General features: G+C 47.0%; 1 protein-coding gene across 3 annotated transcripts in view; it reads left to right on the top strand.

Moving 5' to 3' along the window:
- pak1 (p21 protein (Cdc42/Rac)-activated kinase 1) overlaps positions 1-10,363 on the top strand; it is a 168,700-nt gene extending 158,337 nt beyond the window's left edge. For 2 of the 3 annotated variants that reach the window (XM_067985682.1, XM_067985681.1), the window contains 3 exons: positions 5,987-6,183; positions 8,082-8,219; positions 8,920-10,035. In XM_067985682.1, the coding sequence (XP_067841783.1) occupies positions 5,987-6,183; positions 8,082-8,219; positions 8,920-9,006 (422 nt within the window). In that variant the 3' untranslated portion in view covers positions 9,007-10,035. Of the gene's footprint in view, positions 1-5,986; positions 6,184-8,081; positions 8,220-8,919; positions 10,036-10,065 lie in introns of those variants that run through there. The other variant, XM_067985680.1, reaches the window with a different exon arrangement.
- The last annotated feature ends 16,972 nt before the right edge of the window (positions 10,364-27,335 follow it).

Here is a 27,335-nt window from a genome sequence, read left to right as displayed (position 1 = left end):
TGTATCATGATGCAGCTTGCGGGACCTTGCTGTGTGCAAGTTGGCTGCTGCGTTTCCCTACAGCACAGCAGTGACTACATTTCAAAACTACTTCATTGGCTGTAAAGCGCTTTGGGACGTCCTGAGGTAGTGAAAGGCGCTATAGAAATGCAAGTTCTTTCATGGAAGGCTAAGCCTATCGTGTCCTTACCTGACTTTTGCATGCACGTTCTGGCAGAAGTCACTGGATAGCAATCAGGGATGGGAAACCTGGCTGACTTTTTTTTTGCGCTCTTGACATCCCAGGAATACTGAGGCCAATTGTAGCACCAAGTTAAGATCCTAAAGCAGGAGACGAACACGGGACTTGATGGCCTGTAAGGCTAAAGGCTACCCTGAAGGCAGTCTTCACCGACTGGGCCTTTGAGGGGAGCTCTTTCTAGTTCCAGACGAGAAATGTTTGTGGATTTTCAATTCTGTTCAATTTACAGAAAATTCACCTTGACAGGTGATTGGGTAACTATACAGGACTGAACGCACACTGGCACCGAATAAAATGTAGAAAGTGTAAATTATATCATAGTGGGTACAGCACAGAAGGAGGCCATTCGTTCCATCGTACCTGTGCCGGCTCTTTCAAAGAGCTATCCAATTAGTCCCACTCCCCTGCTCATTCCCCATAGCCCCGTAATTTTTTTCCTTTCAAGTATTTATCCAATTCCCCTTTGAAAGTCACTATTGAATCTGCTTCCACCACTCTTTCAGGCAGTGCATTCCAGATCATAACAACTCGCTGCGTTTTTTAAAAAAAAGTTTCCTCATGTCGCCTCTGGCTCTTTTGCCGATCACCTTAAATCTGTGTCCCCTGGTTACCGACACTTCTGCCACTGGAAACAGTTTCTCCTCCATTCATGATTTTGAACACCTCTATCAAATCTCCCCTTAACCTCCTCTGTTCTGAGGAGAACAACCCCGGCTTCTCCAGTCTCTCCACATAACTGAAGTCCCTCATCCCTGGTACCATTCTAGTAAATCTCTTCTGCACTCTCTCTAAGGCCTTGACATCCCTCCTAATGTATGATGCCCAGAATTGAACACAATACTCCGGCTGAGGCCTAACCAGTGATTTATAAAGGTATAGCAGAACTCCCAATTCCCATTATGATCCCAGATCAGATAAACCAAGTACATTAACAGCATGGAATACTGGCGTACTCGCTTGTATGAAGTCCTTTCCTCTGCTGCGTTAACAGAGGTGTTAGCCCATTTTAAAATAGTTAATATATTTTATGATGTGGAGATGCCGGTGATGGACTGGGGTGGACAAATGTAAGGAGTCGCACAACACCAGGTTATAAGTCCCACAGCTTTATTTGAAAATCACAAGCTTTCGGAGCTTTGCTCCTTCGTCAGGTGAAGTGAAGAGATGCATATAGGCACAGCATATATAGTCAGAGAACAATCTTTGACTATATATGCTGTGCCTATATGCATCTCTTCACTTCACCTGATGAAGGAGCAAAGCTCCGAAAGCTTGTGATTTTCAAATAAAGCTGTTGGACTTATAACCTGGTGTTGTGCGACTCCTTACATTAATATATTTTAAATACAGAGTGAGTATTGACACCACTGTGTCAGGCAGTGGGTCGCACTGTGTCAGGCAGTGAGTTTGGGGCGGGGCGGGACTTATGGCAGGATTCACAGCAAACAGAATCTATTTAAACAGAGTCTCTGCAGCAAACAGAACTTATGACCGAAACTCTCCCGAGAGTCTCCCAATAAAAAGCAGAATTATTTCTCCAGTAAAATACAGTGAGTGGAGGATAGTTACATAATGCAAATTATGTGTGTAAAATCAATCCCAGTCACTTACAGCAGTGCAGTCTCCAGGCGTGATTGACGGGGGAATTACCCAATCATCTCCATTCTTGGCTGGGAATAGTGGTGTTGCTATATGTAGCCTTAAAAGCAATACGTGATTTATAAATATAACAAATGATCTATCGAGTGTCAGAGACAAGCCAGAAATTTCCACCTATTTTAGGAGGCAGTGCCCCTGGTTTTATTTTCTCCTTTTATTTTTAGTGCTTGTTGAAACTTGTACATAAATCATCTTCAGCAAGCACAGGGCCTGCCTCAGCATTTCATATTAGAGCTCAGAATAGAGGAAACAAACAGGCAAATGAGACTTCAACGCAATGAGAATACAGGGAGGAAACATAGGAACAGGAGCAGGCCATTCAGCCCTTCCAGCTTGTTCCGCCATTCAGTCAGATGATGGTTGATCTGCACCTCAACTTCCATTTACCTGCCTTGATACCCTCGCCTAACAAAAAATCTTTATCGATCTCAGTCTTGAAAATTATAGGAGGAAGATGTAAGTATCTTATAAATATAAAGATAGTCACTAATAAATTCAATAGGGAATTCAGGAGAAACTTCTTTACCCAGAGAGTGATTAGAATGTGGATCTCCACATGGAGTAGTTGAGGTGAATAGCATAGATGCATTTAAGGGGAAAGCTAGATAAACACATGAGGGAGAAAGGAATAGAAGGTTAGATGAAGATTGGTGGGAGGAGGCTTGTGTGGAGCGTAAACACCGGCATGGACCAGTTGAACTGAATGGCCTGTTTCTGTGCTGCACATTCTATGTAAGAGTTTGAGGAACATGACATGAACATTTCAGAGGAGCATTGACCGGAATTGTATAGTAGGATGAGACAATGGTGACTGAGAGCGGGGGGGGGGGGGGGGGGGGGAGAGAGATCGGAGATCATGACTACGCAATTGGGGAAGGCTGTGCGCGCTGGCAGGGGTCCCTGGGGCGTCCCACTAGAGCCCTCCTGAGTGTGAGCAACCGTAATAAACCTGCTCACCGCAGAGAGTCAGCCTTCATGAGAGAATAATGGAGCAGGAAGGAATAAACAATCCTCTGGACCTACGCGGTTGACTCTTAACTGCCCTCTGAAGTGGCCTAGCGAGCCACTCCGTTGTATCGCCACCTTCTCGAGGGCAATAAATGCCAGCCTTGCCAGCGACACCCACTTCCCGAGAAAGAATAATAAAAATAGGACCTTTTAGAGGAAGGACTCCCCTCCTGCTTGCTCCTGATATGTCACTCCGGGAAGAGAGAGAGAGAGAGAGAGAGAGAGAGAAAATCCTTTAAATGCCCATTTTAAAAAAAAAATAATCCGCCGATCGTGCTTCGCACACCATGTGTTCTGAAGCCTTGATTTTCTTGAAGAAAAATACAAGTGGTACGAAAACAATCCTGTTTTTTCCAGCATTTCACACTGAGCATCTGTTCACGCTGGAACAAATCCACTTAGCGATGTGTTGTGTTGCCAGACTTGACGATGTACAGGCCCCCGTGGCAGATACGATGTCAATGTCCTGTCCGATGCGGTTCGAACAACTGCTTGGTTTATCCGATCTGGGGCCATAATGGGAATTGGGAGTTTCGCATGTGATTTACACATTCTACAAATATGTAGCTATCCTCCACTCACTGCATTTTGCTGGAGAAATAATCCTGCTTTTAACCATCGGGAGAGTTTCTTGAACACACTTTCCGTGTCCCAAGTATCTTTATATAAAAAGATTGTACAGCTCTCCCGACGATGTTCTTTCCCTAAATGTTTCCACTTGTGGGGGGTTGTCCAAAATATAAGATAGCCACTAATAAATCCAATAAGGAAATCAGGAGAAACTTCTTTGCTCAGAGAGTGGTTAGAATGTGGAGCTCGCTACCACAAGGAGTAGCTGAGGCAAATGGTATAGATGCCTTTCAGGGGAAGCCGGATAAACACATGAGGGAGAAAGGAACAGAAGGATATGTGGATAGGGTTAGATGAAGTGAAATGAGAGGAGGCTCATGTGGAGCATTAACACTGGCGCAGGCACCGGCCTATAGCAAAATCTATGTAATTAAACCCCTCTTCCTGTCTGCCCACTTTGAACTGTATTTTTGGTCACCTCTCCCAACTCTTCTCCTAACTCGTGCTTGGTCTCTGTTTTTCCCTCATGACCCCCTCCCCACCCCACCCCACCCCACTCCTTCCCTCGTGTGAAGCACCTCGACATGTTGATGGTGCTATACGAGCGCCAGTTATTGATGGCTCAGTGGGTAAGTACTGAGCCGTACAGATCAGACAGGTCCCGGAATTGATCCCTGGCCCGTGCTGTTAGCTGATCTCGGCCAGGGTCAGCGGCAGAATGGGGGTTGGTCGCGATGCCTGCCATAGTCGAATAGCCCGCTCGCACTCACCGACTGGGCTCGCGCACTAAGAATGGCCACGTGAGTCGAGGTACCAGAGGGCCTCCTGTTGCCCCACTGACTGCCAAATACGAATCAATCCCTTTAATATAAAAGAGAAGAAACGGCGGAGGAGGAGGAGGAGGAGGAGGACGAGGACAAACTGTTTTTAAAACGTCAAAGACCTAATTTAGCCACTTGGCTCCCATCCTTGCACCGTGATTTGTCACCATCTGCGGCACCGCCAGCTCCTGATCAGGTTGTTCCTGTGTATACCACAAGTTCCTGGAATGCTTCATTTGTCTCCCTGTATGTTTTACTGCACAGCCACACACTCAAACCCATCAGGAAAAGCCTGGGAGCATCAATATTGCTGGCATTTTACGAGGGGGACACAGCCTCTAAACTTCCCTTGCCCTTTCCTTGCCTCTGCCGAATCCCTGCTCACGCTTCAGACCAGGTTAAATAGCCGGTTTTACACTGCAAACAACAACTCTGTACTACGGAGTGTGACATTGCTGACCTACGTTTAAAGCTGCTTTTATATTTGGACCCGTGGGCACTGGTGCCACCAGCTCTGGGTATGCAGCTCTCGCCCAGAGTAAACTTGTCGATTCACCAAGGTCGGCTGCCAGGAAGACCCTGCCTTAGCCTCCATTACTTGGGGAGCGAGTCAGAAGTAGAGTAAGGGAAAAAGAATTGGCACCATTGTGTCTGGGAGGGGCCACCAGTGCTGGCTCTTGATTCCTGATATTGCAGGCCGGCCTCTTGACTACATTCCTCCATTGATCTGTCTGGGACACTGCCAAGAGGTTTGCCTGCAATGTCGGAAATTGGTATTGGTGATCCGGGATCCTCCAGGATGGCTTGTAAGATATCACTGGACATCCTTCACGACTGTCAATCAGGAAAACTTGCAGTTCAGACAATGAAAGCCCAGATTCCTGTTGGTTTGCACATTTCCATGTTCTTCTCCTGCACTTTTCTATTAAATTCCCAATTCAATACTTGAAGGGAAAAAATTTCCAGGGCTAGGGGGAAAAGAGTAGGGGATTGGGACTAATTGGATAGCTCCTTCAAAGAGCTGGCGCAGGCACGATGGGCCGAATGGCCGCCTGCAGTGCTATACCTACTACAATACTACCTGCGGGACTCGCGCCCTCAATGACGACAAGCATGTATCTGTTTATTGAGCACCCATAAACCAAAGGGGATTATTTCTATCCCCCCCCCCCCCTGAAAGTTTACTTCCTGGCCTCTGCATGGTGCTCGAGGTGAGGATAGTGGGAATTCATCATGACTGCACAAAAATCCATGTCCTCCCACGACCATTAACGTGACATGCACCTCCCCTTGACTGCGGTGGAAGCTGGACAGGTTGTTGACTGGGCCAGGGATCGCATCATATAGAAGGTAAGTGGATTATCAGATAACGCTTGGTCCATGTGATCTCCTGGACTGGTTTCGATCGGCTGAGGGGGTCGGAGTGGAATTTTCCAGAGTGTTTTTTTTCCCTTACTGGCCTTGGGTTTTTTCTCTTTTGCAGCCTCTCCCAGGAGGTTTACATGGCTGAGGTGGGGGGAAGTGGGTGTAGGAAGTGTCTGGACATGATGCTACAGTGGGGGGGCAGTTTCGATGGACCCAGCTGGCCTTTACCTGCCCGTCATTTTCGTATGTTTGTTACGCCCGTGGCCTTGGTAATGAATGATGTGAGACCAATCTCTCTCTCTCGTTTTCTTTTCCTCCCCAGCTGACTTTGGCTTCTGCGCTCAGATTACGCCGGAACAGAGTAAACGAAGCACAATGGTGGGGACGCCATACTGGATGGCGCCCGAAGTGGTCACGCGAAAAGCATACGGTCCCAAGGTAGACATTTGGTCACTGGGAATCATGGCAATCGAAATGATCGAGGGAGAGCCTCCGTATCTTAACGAGAACCCTCTGAGGGTAAGATTCTTTCTTTTCCCTTGATCTGATTGATGTAAACATTGATTGAACTCAGAATTTTTTTTTTATATTCATTCATTCATTCATTCGTGGGATGTGGGCCTCGCTGGCAAGGCCAGCGTTTATTGCCCATCCCTGATTGCCCTTGAGAAGGTGGTGGTGAGCCGTCTTCTTGAACTGCTGCAGTCCGTGTGGTGAAGGTTCTCCCACAGTCTTACCGTACAATGGCTGGGGGACCTAATCGGGCCGAAATGTTAATGGCTGGGCCTCCCCTTCCAGCACTACCCTCCTGCCTGTTGTCTTTAATGGAACAGCTCACGTGCTTAGAGATGAAGCTGTGCCGAGCCTTGACCAGAATTAACATGGCGGCTCTGATCGGGGCAGGGGTTCCAGCTACTTAGGCGGTAACTTTTTTTCCCCCTTAATTTGAGGATGAGACCACCTGTTTTGCTTGTCTCACTTGGGACATGGGAAAAGAGCAAGTGTCCTGCTCCCAGGCCTCTGCCATTGCTGCTTTGTCACGTCTACAAGAATGGCTTTGGGTGATTCCATTTCCTCTCTCTCCCACCCTTCAAATCAGGAGCACTCCCCCCACGAGTACCGTTCTGTACTCGCACACTTGTGAAATTGGTAAGGATCTGCTTGATTAGGTGTTGAAACTTTCGCCTCTGAAGGTCGTGGGTTCGAGTCCTACTGTAGGGCTTGACCGCGTGATTTAGTCAGATGCTTCAGTGCCAGTACTTGAGGGAGTGCTGCACTTTCGGATGAGACGTTAAACTAAGGCGCTGTCTGCCCACTCAGGTGGATGTAAAAGATCCCACGGCAGTATTGGAAGAAGAGCAGGGGAGTTCTCCTGCTGTGGTGGCCAATATTTATCCCTCAACCAACATTGCTAATACAGATTAATTGGTCATTTATCTCATTGCTGCTTGTGGGACCTTGCTGTGCTCCAATTTGCCTACAAAATAACAGTAACTACACTTCAATGGCTATAAGGCACTTTGGGATGTCCTGAGAATGTGAAAGGATCTATATAAATGCAAGTTATTTCTATTATTCTTTCTTTAGTAATGCAAGTGATCATCCTTAGGCTAGTCCTGCAAATCTCTTGCCCCATTCAATGTGATTTACTACCCGAGTAGTTTTTGCAAGTTCCGGGGGGAGGCAGTGAAAATGGTGCTTTCTGAGCGACTGGTCTGACTGAGTAATAATGGCCCCTTTGCGTTTTGTTTTTGTGTTCTACCAGTTTCGATTTCCTTTCAGCTGTGCAAGGTGCTGCCTTCTTACCAAAACACTGCAGATGTGCAGCAGCTCAGTCAGTATCTGAAAGAGAAGGACAGGTTAACAACAGTTCTGATGAAGTGCGCTACCCGAGTCATTAACTTATCTGCCTCTTTAAATGTTGATCGAGCACTGCGGCCTCCATTTTAGCTCGGGGCAGGATCGCTCGATGCGACAAAACTCGTACAGTGAGGACCAGAGCGATTTTGACTCCCGAGGCCGCGTTTAAATATCCAGGCTCTGACTCCCGCTCGAACCCGACAGGGGTCACTGTCCCGGCCAGTAGGCGGGAGCGGGAATTTGGGCGGCAGGAAGCATCTGCCAGGGACCCGTGATCACGTCGTCTGAGCCCGACCTGCATATTTAAAGATTTAAAATGGCAGTTAGTCAGATTGGGGCGGGAAAGGAGTGGGTAATTCTGCCCCCAATCCCCCTCTTTCCCCCCCCCCCCCCCCCGCCCCCAGGCTGGTTTCCGCCAGGTGGAAGGAGTTCAAATTGAGGCCTGCATGTTTATAACTTTTTTTTAAAAAAATTATTTCAGACTTTTCAGCTCTTAATCTTTTTCCTTTTGAACTTGCCATATTAATTGTATTTTCTGGGTTCCCTCGCTTCACTAGGCATTGTATCTGATCGCAACGAACGGGACACCGGAGCTACAGAATCCCGAAAAACTGTCATCTGTATTTAGGGATTTCCTGAATCGCTGCCTAGAGATGGATGTTGAGAAGAGAGGCTCTGCCAAGGAGCTGCTCCAGGTGAGGCAGGTCAACGTGTCGGCACAGGTGCTCAAAACTATGAGGGGTTATCAGACAAAAATTGACACCGAGCCACATGAGGAGACATTAGGACAGGTGACCGATCGCTTGATGAAAGAAGTAGGTTTTAAGGAGTGTCTTAAAGGAGGAGAGAGGGGTTTAGGGGGGGAATTCCAGAGCTTTAGGGCCTAGACAGCTGAAGACATGGCCGCCAATGGTGGAGCAATTAAAATCGGGGATTTTAATCTCGGAGGGTTGTAGGGCTGGAGGAGGTTAGAGAGATAGGGCGGGGCGAGGCCATGGACCGATTTGAAAACCAGGATGAGAATTTTAAATTCGAGGCGGTGCCAGACCGGGAGCCAATGTAAGGTCAGCGAGCACAGGGGGTGATGGGTGAACGGGACTTGGTGCGAGTTAGGATACTGGGGCAGCAGAGTTTTTGGATGAACTGAAGTGTACGGAAGGTGGAAGATGGGCCAGCAGGAGAAACTCATCCTTGCAGAGTTTTGATTAATTGATCCCCTACTTGGAGTGGAGTGAGGGGTTTGAACGGGAGAGTTTGCATCTGTAAAAGAGAGTAGGGAAACCTCTCCCATCAGTGTGAACTTTCATGTTATCAGTGTTTTATGAAAAGAATCGCTTTCGATTAATTTCTTTTCCCCCCCCCCCCCCCCCCCTCTTTATTTCCTTGCGCCCACAGCACCAATTCCTGAAGCTGGCGAAGCCGCTGTCCAGTCTGACTCCGCTGATCCTGGCCGCGAAGGACGCAGCAAAGAACAACCGTTAACGCCCAAGGGGCCAACGCCCCCCTGCCCCACCCCTCCCCTCCCGCGTGCCGGAGCGCGTCCTCACGACTCGACCGTTCCTGACCCAGAGCTCCTCGAACTTCAACCCTTCCGCAGCCAAATTACAGGAAAGGTGGGGGTGAGGGGAGCGGAGAGAGCGAGAGAGAACACTATCGGGGGCTGTATTTCTGCTGTGCGATGTTTTTTATTTTGTAATGCATCAGTTAACACGTTTGGGTGGAATTTCCTCTCATTTGAAATGGGTGTAATGCCTTCTTTTAAAGTACCGGACAGTAGCACGTTACAGTTATCACACTGTGGAATATCAGCCTGTAGTGTTGAATAAAATCATTGTTTGGGGGGGGGGGGGCGGGGGGGGGTGGTGTGGAGTTGTGGCAGGGAGAGAAGCCGGTGAACTGCTGTCTCCACCTGAACAATAAACCGCTGGCTCGTGCCCAACAGAAGGGGGGGGGCGCGAGCTGATTTTTATTTTAATCGCTTTCGGAGCGAGGTCCCTCAACCTGTCGTCGTCGTCGTAGGCCGAGTGCTTTCAGTTTCTTTCTCCCGTTCCCCCACCCTCCCCACGCCTCCCTCGCTACATTCTTAAATTGTTTTTTTGTTTTGTTTCTCTCTCTGTCTGTCTCGGCATTGGGTCATCTCGATTTGAAACTTCGATCAACTTGTTTGTCCGCCTGCTGTCTTGGCCTGTTCTAAAATCACTGAGAATGTACCGAGAGGCTGTTTATTGATTATGTACACGGAGTAGTGATTGAGACTGTAGTAATATCAGTTTTAATACACCCAGTGCAGCCTGGTACGTAGTTTTTTTTTTTGTGCCCCCCCCCAACTCCCCATGAGATTTGTTTGTACCAGTTTTCTGAACTTTACTGCCCAAGAAAAGTGGTGCCATACACTTGACTTGAGCAACTTTCATGCTGCTAAATTTTGAAAAATGTCTATAGTGTACAAAACTATGGAATTTTAATTCCTGTTAAAAAAAAATTAAAAATAAAAAGGGTGTGTTATAATAATTCTGAAATCTTTTTACATCTTTTGGGAAGAATGACTGGACCAAACGTTTGCCATCATCGAGGAGTGACACTGCTCAGAAATGTTGCTTGGAGGGTTTCGCAGGCCAAGATCATTGGCTCCTTCCTCCCCTCCAGCTGCTTTGAATTTTTGTTTCGTTCATTCGTCATGAAGCAACTGAGCTACTGAAAGTCAGCGAGACTGATTGAAGAACTGACTTCTCTACCCTGGCTTTGTCCTCCCACATGCACTGTCCTCCACCTGCCTCACTCGTAACATCTCGCAGTAAAAATGTAGCAATAAATAAATGGAAAAGGCTGTAAGGTTTAAGAGTTTGCCTCCTTTACTTCTCTCTACATTCAATTTCATTTCCGCATGCTATGTGCCTGAACTAGGAAGTCAGTTTTTAAACATACTTAAAGTGACAGTAATAATGTGCTGGATGTCTGATTTTCTCCCCTGCTCTCCGAAAGGCTCTGACTTTTTCTGGAGTAAGTAGTAACTGCCAGCGGCCCTCAGGCCTCATCAGCCCAGGAGCCATTGCGTTGCGTGGAATATTTGTAATCTGAATAATCTCAGTTGGCTCTGAGACACAAAGGGTCATGGGTTCCAGTCCGACTCCAAGACTGGAGCCCGTAATCCAGGCTGACACTCCCAGTGCAGTGCAGAGGGAGCGCTGCGCTGTCGGAGGTGCCGTCTTTCGGATGAGACGTTAAACCGAGGGCCCCGTCCGCCCTCTCAGGCGGACGTAAAAGATCCCACGGCCACTATTTCGAAGGAGAGCAAGGGAGTTTTCCCTGATGTCCTGGGCCAATATTGGTCCCTCGGCCAAAACCTGAAACCAGATTGTCTGTTCCCCCCCCCCCCCCCCCCCCCCCCCCAAGTCACGCACCATCCTGGCTTGGACATATATCGGCGTTGCTTGATCATTGCTGGGTTCCCTACCCAACACCGCCGTGAGAGCACCATCACCACAAGGACTGCAGCAGTTCAAGAAGGCGGCTCACCGCCACCTTCTCCGGACAATTAGGGATGGGTAATAAATGCTGGCCTTGTCAATGTTGCCCACATCCCAAGAACAAATTTTTAAAAATGAAAATTCTCATTTTAAAAAAATATATATATTTTTTGTAAAACAACTTATCACCTCGTAAGCCAGCATGTTCGCCACCTCTGTGACCTCTTGTCTAAAATTGTGGCAGCATTTCATTCTACGTGCAGGAAGTGTAAAATATGATTGATGTCGCACCTGATAAGTCACCTAACCAACAATGACAGTGAAAACTCACCATCGTAACTGTATTTTCAGCAACAAGTTTACCATTTTCGCTGATGGTATGTTGAATCTTGATGCTACTGTTAGTGTATTTTGGTCTATTTGATGTTGGGGGAGAGCAGATGGCTGAAAATTGATAGAGGAGGTACTAGAAAGGCTGGCTGTACTTAAAGTAGATAAGTCACCCGGTCCGGATGGGATGCGTCCTAGGTTGCTGAGGGGAGTAAGGGTGGAAATTGCAGAGGTGCTGACCATAATCTTCCAATCATCCGTAGATACTGGAGTGGTGCCAGAGGACTGGAGAATTACAAATGTTACTCCCTTGTTCAAAAAAGGATGTAAGGATAAACCCAGCAACTATAGGCCAGTCAGTTTAACCTCGGTGGTGGGGAAACTTTTCGAAACAAAATTAACAGTCACTTGGACAAGTGTGGATTAATTAAAGAAAGCCAGCACAGATTTGTTAAAGTTAAATCGTGTTTAACTAACCTGATTGAGTCTTTTGATGAGGTAACAGAGAGGGTTGATGAGGGCAATGTGGTTGATGTGTATATGGACTTGCAAAATGCGTTTGATAAAGTGCCACATAATAGGCTTGTCATCAAGATTGAAGCCCATGGAATAAAAGGGGTAGTGGCAACATTGGTGCTAAATTGGCTAAGTGACAGGAAACAGAGAGTAGGGGTGAACGGTTGTTTTTCGGACTGGAGGAAGGTATACAGTGGTATTCCCCAGGGGTCGATACTAGGAACACTTTTTTGATGTATATTAATGACTTGGACTTGGGTGTACAGGGCACAATTTCAAAATTTGCATATGACGTAAAACTTGGAAGTGTAGTAAACAGTGAGGAGGATAGTGATAGACTTCAAGAGGACATAGCCAGGCTGGTGGAATGGGCAGACAGATGAAATTTAACGCAGAGAAGTGCAAAGTGATACATTTTGGCAAGAAGAGAGGCAATATAAACTAAATGGTACAATTCTAAAGAGGGTGCTGGGACAGAGAGATCTGGGGGTACATGTGCACAAATCTTTGAAGGTGGCAGGACAGGTTGAGAAAGCTGTTTAAAAAAGCATACGGGATCCTGGGCTTTATAAATAGGCGGATAGTGTACAAAAGCAAGGAAGTTATGTTGAACTTTTCTAAAACACTGGTTCGGCCACATCTGGAGTATCGTGTCCAATTCTGGGCACCGCACTTTAGGAAGGATGTGAAGGCCTTAGAGAGGGTGCAGAAAAGATTTGCTAGAATGGTTCCAGGGATGAGGGACTTCAGTTACGTGGATAGACTGGAGAAGCTGGGGTTGCTCTCCTTAGAGCAGAGAAGGTTAAGAGGAGATTTGATAGAAGTGTTCAAAATCATGAAGGGTTTAGATCAAGTAAATAAAATGAAACTCTTCCCATTGGTGGAAGGGTCGAGAAGCAGAGGACACAGATTTAAGGTGATTGGCAAAAGAACCAAAAGCGACATGAGGAAAAACTTTTTTACTCAGCAAGTGGTAATGATCTGGACTGCACTGCCTGAACGAGTGGTGGAGGTGGAGTGAATCGTGGCTTTCAAAAAGGAATTGGATAAATACTTGAAGGGAAAAAATATGTAGCTCGGCGGGGGAATGGGACTAACTGGATTGCTCTTATAAAGAGCCAGCACAGGCTCGATGGGCCAAATGGCTGCGCCTTCTGTGCTGCAACCATTCTGATTCTATGATAGCTGGATATTTCCAGTTATTTCACTACACTATAGTTATGGAAGAGCTAAAAGTCAAGATGAATGTTTTTCTCTCGTGATTTTGCAGGGGTAGCGTGTGTCAGTGTAATAACAGGCATCGCTGATGGACCAGCGGGATGCAGGACACTGTCCAGCCCCAGAGCTGCTCTGACAAAATAAAGCTGGACTTTTGTGAATCGCTGCAGTTCTTGTGATTCACAGTGATTGTCTTGTGACAAAGTGCCACATCAGAGGCCATTGAGTTAATCGGGTTATTTGGGGGTAGGATGGAGGCTGCTATAGGAGGATAAAGAAAAAAATAAAGCTTTTATTTATTCGTTCATGGGATGTGGGCATCGCTGGCAAGGCTGGCATTTATTGCCCATCTCTAATTGCCTTTGAGAAGGTGGTGGTGAGCCGCCGCCTTGAACCGCTGCAGTCCTTGTGGTGAAGGTTCTCCCACAGTGCTGTTAGGAAGGGAGTTCCAGGATTTTGACTCAGCGACGATGAAGGAACGGCGATATATTTCCAAGTCGGGATGGTGTGTGACTTGGAGGGAAACGTGCAGGTGGTGGTTTTCTGATGTGCCTGCTGCCCTCGTCCTTCTAGATGGTAGAGGTTGCGGATTTGGGAGGTGCTGCCAAAGAACTTTGAGCATCCCAGAACACGTGAGCAAGTTCTAGAATAGTCCGTGCCTCTCTTTTGTCGTAGTGTGCAGAATACAGCTGAATAAAACATTTCCGTTTGATTTGATGAGGGTAGTGTCATGCAACCCTGTTGCCTTGGTCTCCAAGCAGTTACAATTCCAGTGCTGTACTGAGACTGCTGCATTGTCAGAGGCCCCATCCTTCAGACGAGATGCTAAACCAAGATCCCCCCTCTCTCTGCCTGTTCAAGTTGACATTATAAGCTGGTAGGGTTGGTATTCTGGAAGGACGAGATCAAATAGGCCAAAGAACCTGAACCTACCTTATGAACTGGGAAGTACCCCTGTGGACTACTTGAAGTGTCAGTGACCTGTAAGTCCAACAGCCTAACATTAACCTTGGCTAACACTGGTTCACTAATGTCCTTTAGGGAAGGAAACCTGCCGTCCTTACCCAGCCTGGCCGATATGTGACTCCAGACCCACAGCAATGTGGTTGATTCTTAATTGCCCTCTGAAATGGCCTAGCAAGCCACTCAGTTGTAAAATCTCGCTACGAAAAGTCATAAGAATAAAACCGGATGGACTACCCGGCATCGGACCACTAGGCACCGGACACGACAACGGCAAACCAAGCCCAGTTGACCCTGCAAGGTCCTCCTTACTAACATCTGGGGACTTGTGCCAAAATTGGGAGAGCTGTCCCACAGACTAGTCAAGCAACAGCCTGACATAGCCATACTCACAGAATCATACCTTTCAGCCAACATCCCAGACTCTTCCATCACCATCCCTGGGTATGTCCTGTCCCACCGGCAGGACAGACCCACCAGTGATATACAGTCAGGAGGGAGTGGCCCTGGGAGTCTTCAACATTGACTCTGGACCCCATGAAATCTCATGGCATCAGGTCAAACATGGGCAAGGAAACCTGCTGATTACCACCTACCGTCCTCCCTCAGCTGATGAATCAGTCCTCCTCCATGTTGAGCACCACTTGGAGGAAGCACTGAGGGTAGCAAGGGCACAAAATGTACTCTGGGTGGGGGACTTCAATGTCCATCACCAAGAGTGGCTCGGTAGCACCACTACTAACCGAGCTGGCCGAGTCCTGAAGGACATAGCTACTAGACTGGGCCTGCGGCAGGTGGTGAGCGAACCAACACGAGGGAAAAACTTACTTGACCTCGTTCTCACCAATCTACCTGTCGCAAATGCATCTGTCCATGACAGTATTGGTAGGAGTGACCACCGCACAGTCCTCGTGGAGATGAAGTCCCGTCTTCGCACTGAGGACACCATCCAACGTGTTGTGTGGCACTACCACCGTGCTAAATGGGATAGATTCAGAACAGATCTAGCAGCTCAAAACTGGGCATCCATGAGGTGCTGTGGGCCATCAGCAGCAGCAGAATTGTATTCCAGCACAATCTGTAACCTCATGGCCCGGCATATTCCTCACTCTACCATTACCAACAAGCCAGGGGATCAACCATGGTTCAATGAGGAGTGTAGAAGAGCATGCCAGGAGCAGCACCAGGCGTACCGAAAAATGAGGTGCCAACCTGGTGAAGCTACAACTCAGGACTACATGCATACTAAACAGCGGAAGCAACATGCTATAGACAGAGCTAAGCGATTCCACAACCAACGGATCAGATCAAAGCTCTGCAGTCCTGCCACATCCAGTCATGAATGGTGATGGACAATTAAACAACTAATGGGAGGAGGAGGCTCTGCAAACATCCCCATCCTCAATGATGGCGGAGTCCAGCACGTGAGTGCAAAAGACAAGGCTGAAGCGTTTGCAACCATCTTCAGCCAGAAGTGCTGAGTGGATGATCCATCTCGGCCTCCTCCCGATATCCCCACCATCACGGAAGCCAGTCTTCGGCCAATTCGATTCACTCCATGTGATATCAAGAAACGGCTGAGTGCACTGGATACAGCAAAGGCTATGGGCCCCGACAACATCCCAGCTGTAGTGCTGAAGACTTGTGCTCCAGAACTAGCTGCGCCTCTAGCCAAGCTGTTCCAGTACAGCTACAACACTAGCATCTACCCGACAATGTGGAATATTGCCCAGGTATGTCCTGTCCACAAAAAGCAGGACAAATCCAATCCGGCCAATTACCGCCCCATCAGTCTACTCTCAATCATCAGCAAAGTGATGGAAGGTGTCGTCGACAGTGCTATCAAGCAGCACTTACTCACCAATAACCTGCTCACCGATGCTCAGTTTGGGATCCACCAGGACCACTCGGCTCCAGACCTCATTACAGCCTTGGTCCAAACATGGACAAAAGAGCTGAATTCCAGAGGTGAGGTGAGAGTGACTGCCCTTGACATCAAGGCAGCATTTGACTGAGTGTAGCACCAAGGAGACCGAGTAAAATTGAAGTCAATGGGAATCAAGAGGAAAACTCTCCAGTGGCTAGAGTCATACCTAGCACAAAGGAAGATGGTAGTGGTTGTTGGAGGCCAATCATCTCAGCGCCAGGACATTGCTGCAGGAGTTCCTCAGGGCAGTGTCCTAGGCCCAACCATCTTCAGCTGCTTCATCAATGACCTTCCCTCCAACATAAGGTCAGAAATGGGGATGTTCGCTGATGACTGCACAGTGTTCAGTTCCATTCGCAACCCCTCAAATAATGAAGCAGTCCGAGCCCGCATGCAGCAAGACCTGGACAACATCCATCCTTGGGCTGATAAGTGGCAAGTAACATTCGCGCCAGATAAGTGCCAGGCAATGACCATCTCCAACAAGAGAGAGTCTAACCACCTCCCCTTGACATTCAACGGCATTACCATCGCCGAATCCCCCACCATCAACATCCTGGGGGTCACCATTGACCAGAAACTTAACTGGACCAGCCATATAAATACTGTGGCTACGAGAGCAGGTCAGAGGCTGGGTATCCTGCGGCGAGTGACTCACCTCCTGACTCCCCAAAGCCTTTCCACCATCTACAAGGCACAAGTCAGGAGTGCGATGGAATACTCTCCACTTGCTTGGATGAGTGCAGCTCCAACAACACTCAAGGAGCTCGACACCATCCAAGATAAAGCAGCCCGCTTGATTGGCACCCCATCCACCACCCTAAACATTCACTCCCTTCACCACCGGCGCACTGTGGCTGCAGTGTGTACCATCCACAGGATGCACTGCAGCAACTCCCAAACCCGCGACCTCTACCACCTAGAAGGACAAGAGCAGCAGGCACATGGGAACAACACCACCTGCACGTTCCCCTCCAAGTCACACACCATCCCGACTTGGAAATACATCGCCGTTCCTTCATTGTTGCTGGGTCAAAATCCTGGAACTCCCTTCCTAACAGCACTGTGGGAGAACCGTCACCACACAGACTGCAGCGGTTCAAGAAGGCGGCTCACTACCACCTTCTCGTGGGCCATTAGGGATGGGCAATAAATGCTGGCCTCGCCAGCGACGCCCACATCCCGTGAACGAATAAAAAAAACCCATCTAACCATTGACTATCACATCTAGCCATTGGCTCTGCATCATCACAATGAGAATAATTTTCAACTTCTCCACTTGGGCAATAACCTGGCAGAGCGGATTGCTCTCCCGGTGTCGATCCCACCTGATTTTAATCCCATTGCAACCAACAGAAGGAAAATTGGGTGGGTTTTACAAAGGACGGATGATTCGCTCTGCCAGGTTACTGTCCGGGCGGCGAAGTTGAAAATTACCCCTATTGTGCTTTGTTTTCTCCCAGAGGCACTGGTGATTCAGCAGTATGGTTCCCCAGATGCAGCTAATTCTGCAGAGATTTGATATGTAATTGGTGAGGGGTTGATTGTCAGTGATATTCTCTGGTGTGTCAACTGTGGCTTGGTGTTAGCACTCTCGAGTCCGAGTCAGAAGGGTGAGGGTTCAAGACCTACTCCAGAGACTTGAGCGCAAAATCTAGGCTGACATGCCTAGTGCCCGTACTGACAGAGTGCTGCACTGTTGAAGATGCCGTCTTTTGGATGAGACGTTAAACCGAGGTCCCGTCTGCCTTCTCAGGTGGATGTAAAAGATCCCAAAGGCACTATTTCAAAGAAGAGCAGGGCAGTTCTCCCCGGTGTGCTGGCCAATATTTATCCCTCAACCAACATCACTAAAACAGATTATCTGGTCATTTATCTCTGCTGTCTGTGGGAGCTTGCTGTGTGCAAATTGGCTGCCGTGTTTTTTTACATTACAACAGTGACTACACTTCAGAAGTGCTTCATTGGCTGTAAAGTGCTTTGGGACGTCCTGATGTGGTGAAGGACAATGTATAAATGCAAGTCTTTTCTTTTTCTCTAAAGTTGCTGTATTTTTCTAGGGTACACTGCCCCAGGTATCAGCAGCCTTCTGCTATTTTACCCTTGTGGCCATTCTTCATGTCTGAGGCTGGTCTGTGTTTGCAGGCTATTCACTGTGGAGGGGCATCACAGTTAAACCCAATCCTGTCCTCACCTGCCACCCACACATGTGCATTTAGCAGCAGGGGAGTCACTGCGTAGCAATCAGGAGCAGGAACTCTGGCTGATTCTTTCCCTCTCAGGGAGTAGGAGAATTCTCCCCAGTGTCCTGACCAATATTTATCACTCAACCAAAACAGATTATCTGGTCATTTATCTCATTACTGTTTGTGGGACCTTGCTGTACACAAATCTGCTGCCGCATTTCCTACATTACAACAGTGACTACATTTCAAAAGTGCTTCATTGGTTGTAAAGCATTTTGGGACATCCTGAGGTTGTGAAAGGTGCTATATAAATGCAAATTCTTTCTTTCTCCCTAGCCCAGAGGCACCAAGGCTAATTGTGACGTTCCTATTAGCACTCCAGCCGAGATCAGCCAACTCACCACAGACTGGGAATGGGAGCTGGAACTGTAACCCTCACACCAGGCAGTGCACTTACTAACTGAACCATGGGGAGCGCACAATATATTTATTTATTTTTAAAGTGAAGGAGCCAGAGCTGTTTTTCCCTAAGTCCCGTCCTCAACTGGTGTGGATAAGAGTCTTCACCAGGCTTGTCTGTGCCGATTCTAAAGTTAGACATCACATAATAGTTCTCAGAAACTGTGATGGAATAAGCAACAGCTTAAAATTAACAACTTTAAAAACAATTATAGCAATTTCTATATTTGCTTGTTCTGACCACATGATTTCTCTGCCATATTTGTTCCAAATGTGTTGATTAATTTTAACTTAAAATAAATCTCTCGATGAATAATTTTGTTTAACGGTTGAATGACTTTTTTTCCATTTGTTCTTGAGATGTGGGCGTCGCTGGCAAAGCCAGCATTTTTTGCCCATCCCCAGTTGCCCCTTGAGAAGGTGGTGGTGGGCCGCCTTCTCCTTGAACCACTGCAGCCCGTGTGGTGAAGGTTCTCCCACAGTGCTGTTAGGGAGGGAGCTCCAGGATTGTGACCCAGCGACCATGAAGGAACGGCCGATATATGTTCAAGTCCGGATGGTGTGTGTGATTTGGAGGGGAACTTGGAGGTGGGGGTGTTCCCATTCACCTGCTACCCAGGTCCTTCTAGGTGGTGGAGGTCGCAGGTTTGGGATGTGCTGCTGAAGAAGCCTTAGCGAATTGCTGCAGTGCTCCCACGATGTTTCTGCTCTCTTCCTTGGGAGAGGTCAGGAGCTTTTGTGAGCTGATGCACTGCACTGGAGCCAAGGAAGGTTGCCATTTGGTTCATGCCTGCATTCGATTCCCATTCTTGACAGTGCTGGCAGGGATGAATATTGGCCAGGACACTGGGGAGAACTCCCCTGCTCTTCTTCCCGCAACCAACGTCACTAAAAATGTCATTACCACGGTGCTGGCATTGCGTGCGGACTGCAGGGAACAAGCAAAAAAACGTAAGATGAGTCAACTGCTGAACGTGTCTCACATGTTTCATAGTCACTCCCTTGGGAAAACCCTGATAGAGGTGTTGGTGCAACTCACCAGCTGGTTCCCTTGCAGCTGAGGATGGTGTGTAGGAAGGGTCCAAATAGTTTCTATATGGGGAGGGGGTTGGGGAGAGAAAATCTTTAAGAAATGAAATGGGTAAAACCAAAATTTAAAGTAATTAAATTGGTTGTATACATGAAAAGGAAAGATAATTGCAGGGCTATGGGGAGAGAGCAGGAGAGTGGGACTAATACAGCTCTTTCAAAGAGCCGGCACAGGCACGATGGGCTGAACGGCCTTTTGTGCTGTAGTGTCAGCTGTGGCTCAGTGGGCGGCACTCTCGCCTCTGAGTCAGAAGGTCATGAGTTCACATTCCCACTCCAGGGACTTGAGCACAAAATCCAGGCTGACTCCCAGTGCAGTACCGAGAGAGTTCTGCACTGTCGGAGGTGCCATCTTTCGGATGAGATGTTAAACCAAGGCCCCCGTCTGGACTGTCAGGTGGATGTAAAAGATCCGGTGGCACTATTTGAAGAAGAGCAGGGGAGTTCTCCCCAGTGTCCTGGCCAATATTCATCCCGCAACCAACATCACTAAAAATGTCATTACCACATTGCTGTTTGTGGGATCTTGCTGTGTGCAAATTTTCTGCCACGTTTCCTACGTTACAACAGTGACTAATCTTCAAAAGTATTTCATTGGCTGTAAAGCGCTTTGGGACATCCTGAGGTTATGAAAGGCGCTATATAAATGCAAGTCTTTCCTTTGTATGGTTCTATGATTCTAAAGGGAAAGTGGGTCAGTGTCGTCTCTATTAAGTATTTATCACACAGCCCCTCCCTCACTGACCCCCGTATTAAACTTTCCTCCTCTTCCCAAGTCTAAAATCCTGACAGAGGTTTGGACAGGAGTAAGGCAATGGGGGGAGCAGGGGCTGAAGATCTGATTTTTGCTTCGCCAATCATGAAAATTCATCGACAGCCTTGCTGACATTAATAATTAATAATGCCTCCACATCATGGGACACTGGTGTAGGTAAACAAGCTTTCAGTATCTGGTTTGCATTTCAGAAACTTGCAGTCTGTCCAGTCAGATCCTGACAGATGCCTGCCCTACCCTAGTATAGCTAAACATCAAGTGGAAGGCTACGGACATGCTGACGGTTGGGCTACCAACCTTCATGATTGCCCTGGAGTCTCCAGGAATTAAACACCTAATCTCCAGGACACTGCTGCGAGCAAACCCCGGAGAAAATCATCTGGGTGTCCTCGTACATGAAATACAAAAAGTCAACGTACAGGTGCAGCAGGTAATCCGGAAGGCAAACGGAATATTGGCCTTTATTTCTAGGGGGATGGAGTATAAAAGCAGGGAAGTCATGCTACAACTGTACAGAGTGCTCACACCTGGAGTACTGTGTACAGTCTGGTGCCCTTATTTAAGGAAGGACATACTTGCATTGGAGGCAGTTCAGAGAAGGTTCACTAGGTTGATTCCGGGTATGGAAGGGTTGTCTTATGAGGAAAGATTGAACAGGTTGGGTCTATACTGATTGGAGTTTAGAAGAATGAGAGGAGATCTTATTGAAACATGTAAGATTCTGAGGGGACTCGATAGGGTAGATGCTGAGAGGATGTTACCGCTCATGGGGGAATCTAAAACTAGGGGGCATAGTCTCAGAATAAGGGGTCGCCCGTTTAAGACGGAAATTAGAAGGAATTTCTTCTCCCAGAGGGTCGTGAATCATTGGAATTGTTTACCCCAAAAAGCTGTGGAGGCTGAGTCATTGAATACATTCAAGGCTGAGTTAGAAACATTTTTGATCAGCAAGGGAGTCAAAGGATATGGGGAAAGGGCGGGAAAGTGTAGTTGAGGTAAAAATCAGATCAGCCATGATCTCATTTGGCGGAGCAGGCTCGAGGGGCCGAATGGCCTACTCCTGCTCCTATCTCGTATGGTCTTATGGGCAACAAAAGAATAGTGCTTTAAAAAAATTTTCTTTGAACGCTTTTGTTTATTAGTTTTAAAAATATTGGACATGGGGGAAAATGTGCTGATTGACTGATGGTCAAGAATCATCCAATCGGGTAATGAAGAATCTGTTCACTTTCCGATTGGCCGTGAGAAAGGCTGTGCACCGTGAGGATGGACATGTTGGGCAGCCAATGACGGGAGTGTGGGGGCGGGGCGGTTGGAGGCAGGAGGTCATGTGTTGAAACCTCCAGGAATATGTCCAACCAGAGTTGGCAACCCCTAGATGCAGGGATGTGGGGTTGGGGGTGGGTGGGTGGGGAAGAGAACGTTTTACAGTGTGTTTACTACCCAGCACCAAAGTCACTATTTATAATCTGCATTTCCCTGGAAAAGACATGAAACTATGTGAATGAAATTGACAGAAAGGAACTATGTGTTGCTCCCTTGATTTTATTGGAAGTTCTGGGTTCTGATAGACTGAGAATAGAATAAATATCACACACATAAAGTAGTAAGTGTGGCCTTACTACCAGGAGCCAGGATCTCAAGTCCCACCTGAGAATAACAACAATAACTTGCAATTTATACAGCACCTTTAATGTGGTGACATATCCCAAGGTGCTTCACAGGAGCGTTATAAGACAAAAATTTGACAAAGAACCACATAAGGAGGTACTAGGACAGGTGAACAAAAGCTTGGTCAAAGAGGTAGGTTTTAATGAGCGTCTGGAAGGAGGAGAGGTTTAGGGAGGGAATTCCAGAGCTTAGGGCCTAGGCAGCTGAAGGCATGGCCGCCAATGGTGGGGCGAAGGGAATCGGGGATGCGTACTGTTGAGGGTGATTTATAACCTGTGTCACACCAGACGTCAAACACACCAGAATAGATCTCGACTTTGCGCGTTGGTGTAAAACGGGTGATAGCGAATCGGCAGCCTGTTTTACGTCTCTCTCCCGATTGAAGCCAATGGAAACAAATACGGGGAGAGATGTGAAACGGGCTGCCGGCTCACTACCACCCGTCTTACACTGTCGCACAACGTCAAAATCTACCCCACTACGCGATACAATCAAATGGGTCAGTCGTCAGTGTCTCAAATGGCATTTCTTTAAGGAGGGCTTTTTAACTGTCAGGATTGCTCTTAAAGGTGAAGCTGGTAATTATCAGTAACCTTCCCCCAGAAATATTGGACATGTAAAACAGACTCCCAGAGAAAGTAGTTCATTCCAGACCAATTGATACATTTAAAAAGAAGCTAATTGGTATCTATCAAGAAAAGGGATTGATGGTTAGAAAGGTATTAATGGATCTGTCTGATTGACAGGAATAGAGTATAGAGAGCTCGGCTGTCTGGACTTGGTGTAAACTATCCCACTTTGGACTGGGCTGTGTGGACATGGAGTGGGCTGATCAGATTTGGAGTGAGCTGTTCAGACCTGGAGTGGGCTGTTCAGACCTGGAGTAAACTGCTCAGACCTGGAGCAAGCTGTTCAGGCCTGGACCGAGTTGTTCAGATTTGGAGTGAGATCTTCAGACTAGGAGTGGCTGTCTGGATTTGAAGGAGGCTCTTTGTGCTTGGAGTGAGCTGTCTGGATTTGGCGTTAGCTGACCAGATAGTCCTATTTTGAGCTGGCCGGACCATACTGGTCTTTTCTGGCTCCATGGGCTCTTATGTTCTTATGTACACTGAACTGTGTACAGTATGTACAGCCTGGGCAATGTATAAATAGAAAAAAGTTATGAATTAAATGCAAACAAGCAGTTATATTTGGAAAATGAAGGAATCAATTATAAAGGAAGCAATTCAAGAGCATTTGGTAAAGGCAATGAATTCAAGACAAGTCTTTGATCACTCACTTACTAGGATTCTCTAGAGATGTAAGTACAAGGTTGGTGAATGGACAGAAGGTGTTAAAAAAAAATTGGTTTTCAGAAAGATCATTGATTTCATGTTGTTGATTGGATAATTAACATAGGAGTCAAACAATTATGAATGGCAATTGGGAGGTTGCAACTTAATCAGAGACTCCAGGCTCATAATAATTATTAATGACTTTGGCTATAGAATCTCAACAAATAGAATGTTTATGTTTATGGATGACAGGGCGTTGTGTGGGAGAGCAGGATGTTCTCTAGACGGGAGCATTTAGAGGCACATGGCAACGGAGTAAATTCAATATTGCTAATATTTGCAATTTCCAAAAGGAATGCTGGCACAGGATCCAAGCGGGAATCTTGAGGTAGTGTCAAAATAGAGCTGGAAGAGGACAAAATAACTCCTTTGGCCCCACCTCAAGACTTCTTTTGATGTTTTTTGATGAGGGAACAGAGAGGGTTGATGAGGGCAATGGGGTTGATGTGGTGTATATGGACTTTCAAAAGTCATTTGATAAAGTGCCATATAATAGGCTTGTCATCAAAATGGAAGCCCATGGAATAAAAGGGGCAGTAGCAGCATGGATACAGAATTGGCTAAGTGACAGGAAACAGAGTAGTGGTGAACAGTTGTTTTTCGGATTGGAGGGAGGTGTACAGTGGTGTTCCCTAGGGGTCAGTACTAGGACCACTGCTTTTTTTGATATATATTAATGACTTGGACTTGGGTGTACAGGGCACAGTTTCAAAATTTGCAGATGACACAAAACTTGGAAGTGTAGTAAACAGTGAGGAGGATAGTGATAGACTTCAAGAGGAAATAGACAGGCTGGTGGAATGGGCGGACACGTGGCAGATGAAATTTAACGTAGAGAAGTGCAAAGTGATACATTTTGTCAAGAAGAATGAAGAGAGGCAATATAAACTAAATGGTACAATTCTAAAGGGGGTGCAGGAACAGAGAGACCTGGGGGTATATGTGCACAAATCTTTGAAGATGACAGGACAGGTTGAGAAAGCGGTTAAAAAAGCATACGGGATCCTGAGCTTTATGAATAGAGGCATACAGTCCAAAGGCAAGGAAATTATGATGAACCTCCATAAAACACTGGTTCGGCCACAACTGGAGTATTGTGTCCAATTCTGGGCACTGCACTTTAGGAAGGATGTGAAGGCCTTGGAGAGGTTACAGAAAAGATTTACTGGAATGGTTCCAGGGATGAGGGACTTCAGTTACGTGGATAGACTGGAGAAGCTGGGGTTGCTCTCCTTAGAGCAACAGGTTAAGAGGAGATTTGATAGAAGTGTTCAAAATCATGAAGGGTTTAGATAAAGTAAATAAAAAGAAACTCTTCCCATTGGCGGAAGGGTTGAGAACCAGAGGACACAGATTTAAGGTGATTGGCAAAAGAACCAAAGGCGACATGAGGAAAAACTTTTTTATACAGCGAGTGGTTATGATCTGGAATGCACTGCCTAAAAGGGTGGTGGAAGCAGATTCAATCATGGCTTTCAAAAAGGAATAAGAACATAAGAACATCAGAAATAGGAGCAGGAGTAGGCCATCTGGCCCCTCGAGTCTGCTCCGCCATTCAACAAGATCATGGCTGATCTTCTACCTCAACGCCATTTTCCTGCACTAACCCCAAATCCCTTGATGCCTTTAATATCTAGAAATCTATCGACCTCTGTTTTGAATGTACTCAATGACTGAGCCTCCACAGCCCTCTGGGGTAGAGAATTCCAAAGATTCACCGCCCTCTGAGTGAAGAAATGTTTCCTCATCTCAGTCCTAACTGGCCTACCCCTTTATTCTGAGACAGTGACCCCTGGTTCTAGACTCCCCAGCCAGGGGAAACATCCTCCCTGCATCTACCCTGTTGAGCCCTGTAAGAATTTTGTATGTTTCAATGAGATCACCTCTCATTCTTCTAAACTCTAGAGAATACAGGCCTAGTCTATTCATTCTCTCCTCAAATGATAATCCCGCCATCCCGGGAATCAGTCTGGTGAACCTTCGTTGCACTCCCTCTATGGCAAGTATATCCTTTCTTAGGTAAGAAGACCAAAATTGTACACAATACTCCAGGTGCGGTCTCACCAAGGCCCTATATAATTGCAGTAAGATATCTTTACTCCTGTACTCAAATCCTCTTGTAATAAAGGCCAACATACCATTTGCCTTCCTAATTGCATGCTGCACCTGCATGTTAACTTTCAGTGACTCGTGTACAAGGGCACCCAGGTCCCTTTAAACATCAACATTTCCCAATCTCTCTCCATTTAAAAAATACTCTGCATTTCTGTTTTTCCTACCGAAGTGGATAAATTCACATTTTATCACATTATATTCCATCTGCCATGTTTTTGCCCACTCACTTAGCCTGTCTTTATCCCCTTGAAGCCTCTTTGCATCCTCCTCTCAACTCACATTTCCACCTAGTTTTGTGTCATCAGCAAACTTGCAAATATTACATTTGGTCCCCTCATCCGAATCATTGATATAGATTGTGAATAGCTGAGGCCCAAGCACCGATCCCTGCGGTACCCCACTAGTCACAGTCTGCCAACCTGAAAATGACCCGTTTATTCCTACTCTCTGTTTTCTGTCTGTTAACCAATTCTCAATCCATGCCAGCATATTACCCCCAATACCATGTGCTCTAACTTTGTTCACCAACCTCCTGTGTGGGACCTTATCAAAAGACTTCTGAAAATCCAAATACACCACATCCACTGGTTCCCCCTTATCTATTCTACTAGTTACATCCTCAAAGAACTCTAATAGTTTTGTCAAACATGATTTCCTTTTCATAAATCTATGTTGACTCTGCCAAATCCTATTATTATTTTCTAAGTGTCCTGTTATCACATCCTTTATAATAATTCTAGCATTTTCCCTACTACTGATGTCAGGCTAACAGGTCTGAACTCCCCTGTTTTCTCTCTCCCTCCTTTCTAAAATAATGAGGTTACATTTGCTATCCTCCAATCTTTTTCTTTATTCGTTCATGGGATGTGGGCATCGCTGGCGAGGCCGGCATTTATTGCCCATTCCCTAATTGCCCTTGAGAAGGTGGTGGTGAGCCGCCTTCTTGAATCACTGCAGTCCGTCTGGTGAAGGTTCTCCCACAGTGCTGTTAGGAAGGGAGTTCCAGGATTTTGACCCAGCGACGATGAAGGAACGGCGATATATTTCCAAGTCGGGATGGTGTGTGACTTGGAGGGGAACGTGCAGGTGGTGTTGTTACCATGTACCTGCTACCCTTGTCCTTCTGGGTAGTAGAGGTCGAGGGTTTGGGAGGTGCTGTCGAAGAAGCCTTGGCGAGTTGCTGCAGTGCATCCTGTGGATGGTACAACCTGCAGCCACAGTGCGCCGGTGGTGAAGGGAGTGAATGTTTACGATGGTGGATGGGGTGCCAATCAAGCGGGCTGCTTTATCCTGGATGGTGTCAAGCTTCTTGAGTGTTGTTGGAGCTGCACTCATCCAGGCAAGTGGAGAGTATTCCATCACACTCCTGACTTGTGCCTTGTAGATGGTGGAAAGGCTTTGGGAAGTCAGGAGGTGAGTCACTCGCCGCAGAATACCCAGCCTCTGACCTACTGTTGTAGCCACAGTATTTATGTGGCTGGTCCAGTTAAGTTTCTGGTCAATAGTTACCCCCAGGATGTTGATGGTGGGGGATTCGGCGATGGTAATGCCATTGAATGTCAAGGGGAGGTGGTTAGACTCTCTCTTGTTGGAGATGGTCATTGCCTGGCACTTGTCTGGTGCGAATACTACTTGCCACTTATCAGCCCAAGCCTGGATGTTGTCCAGGTCTTGCTGCATGCGGGCACGGACTGCTTCATTATCTGAGGGGTTGTGAATGGAAGTGAACACTGTGCAATCATCAGCGAACATCCCCATTTC

The sequence above is a fragment of the Heptranchias perlo genome, chromosome 6 (assembly GCF_035084215.1).
Source record: "Heptranchias perlo isolate sHepPer1 chromosome 6, sHepPer1.hap1, whole genome shotgun sequence".
NCBI classification, from domain to species: domain Eukaryota; kingdom Metazoa; phylum Chordata; class Chondrichthyes; order Hexanchiformes; family Hexanchidae; genus Heptranchias; species Heptranchias perlo.
The sequence above is the reverse complement of the archived record's forward strand: the minus strand, read 5'-3'. Positions and strand labels throughout refer to the sequence as shown.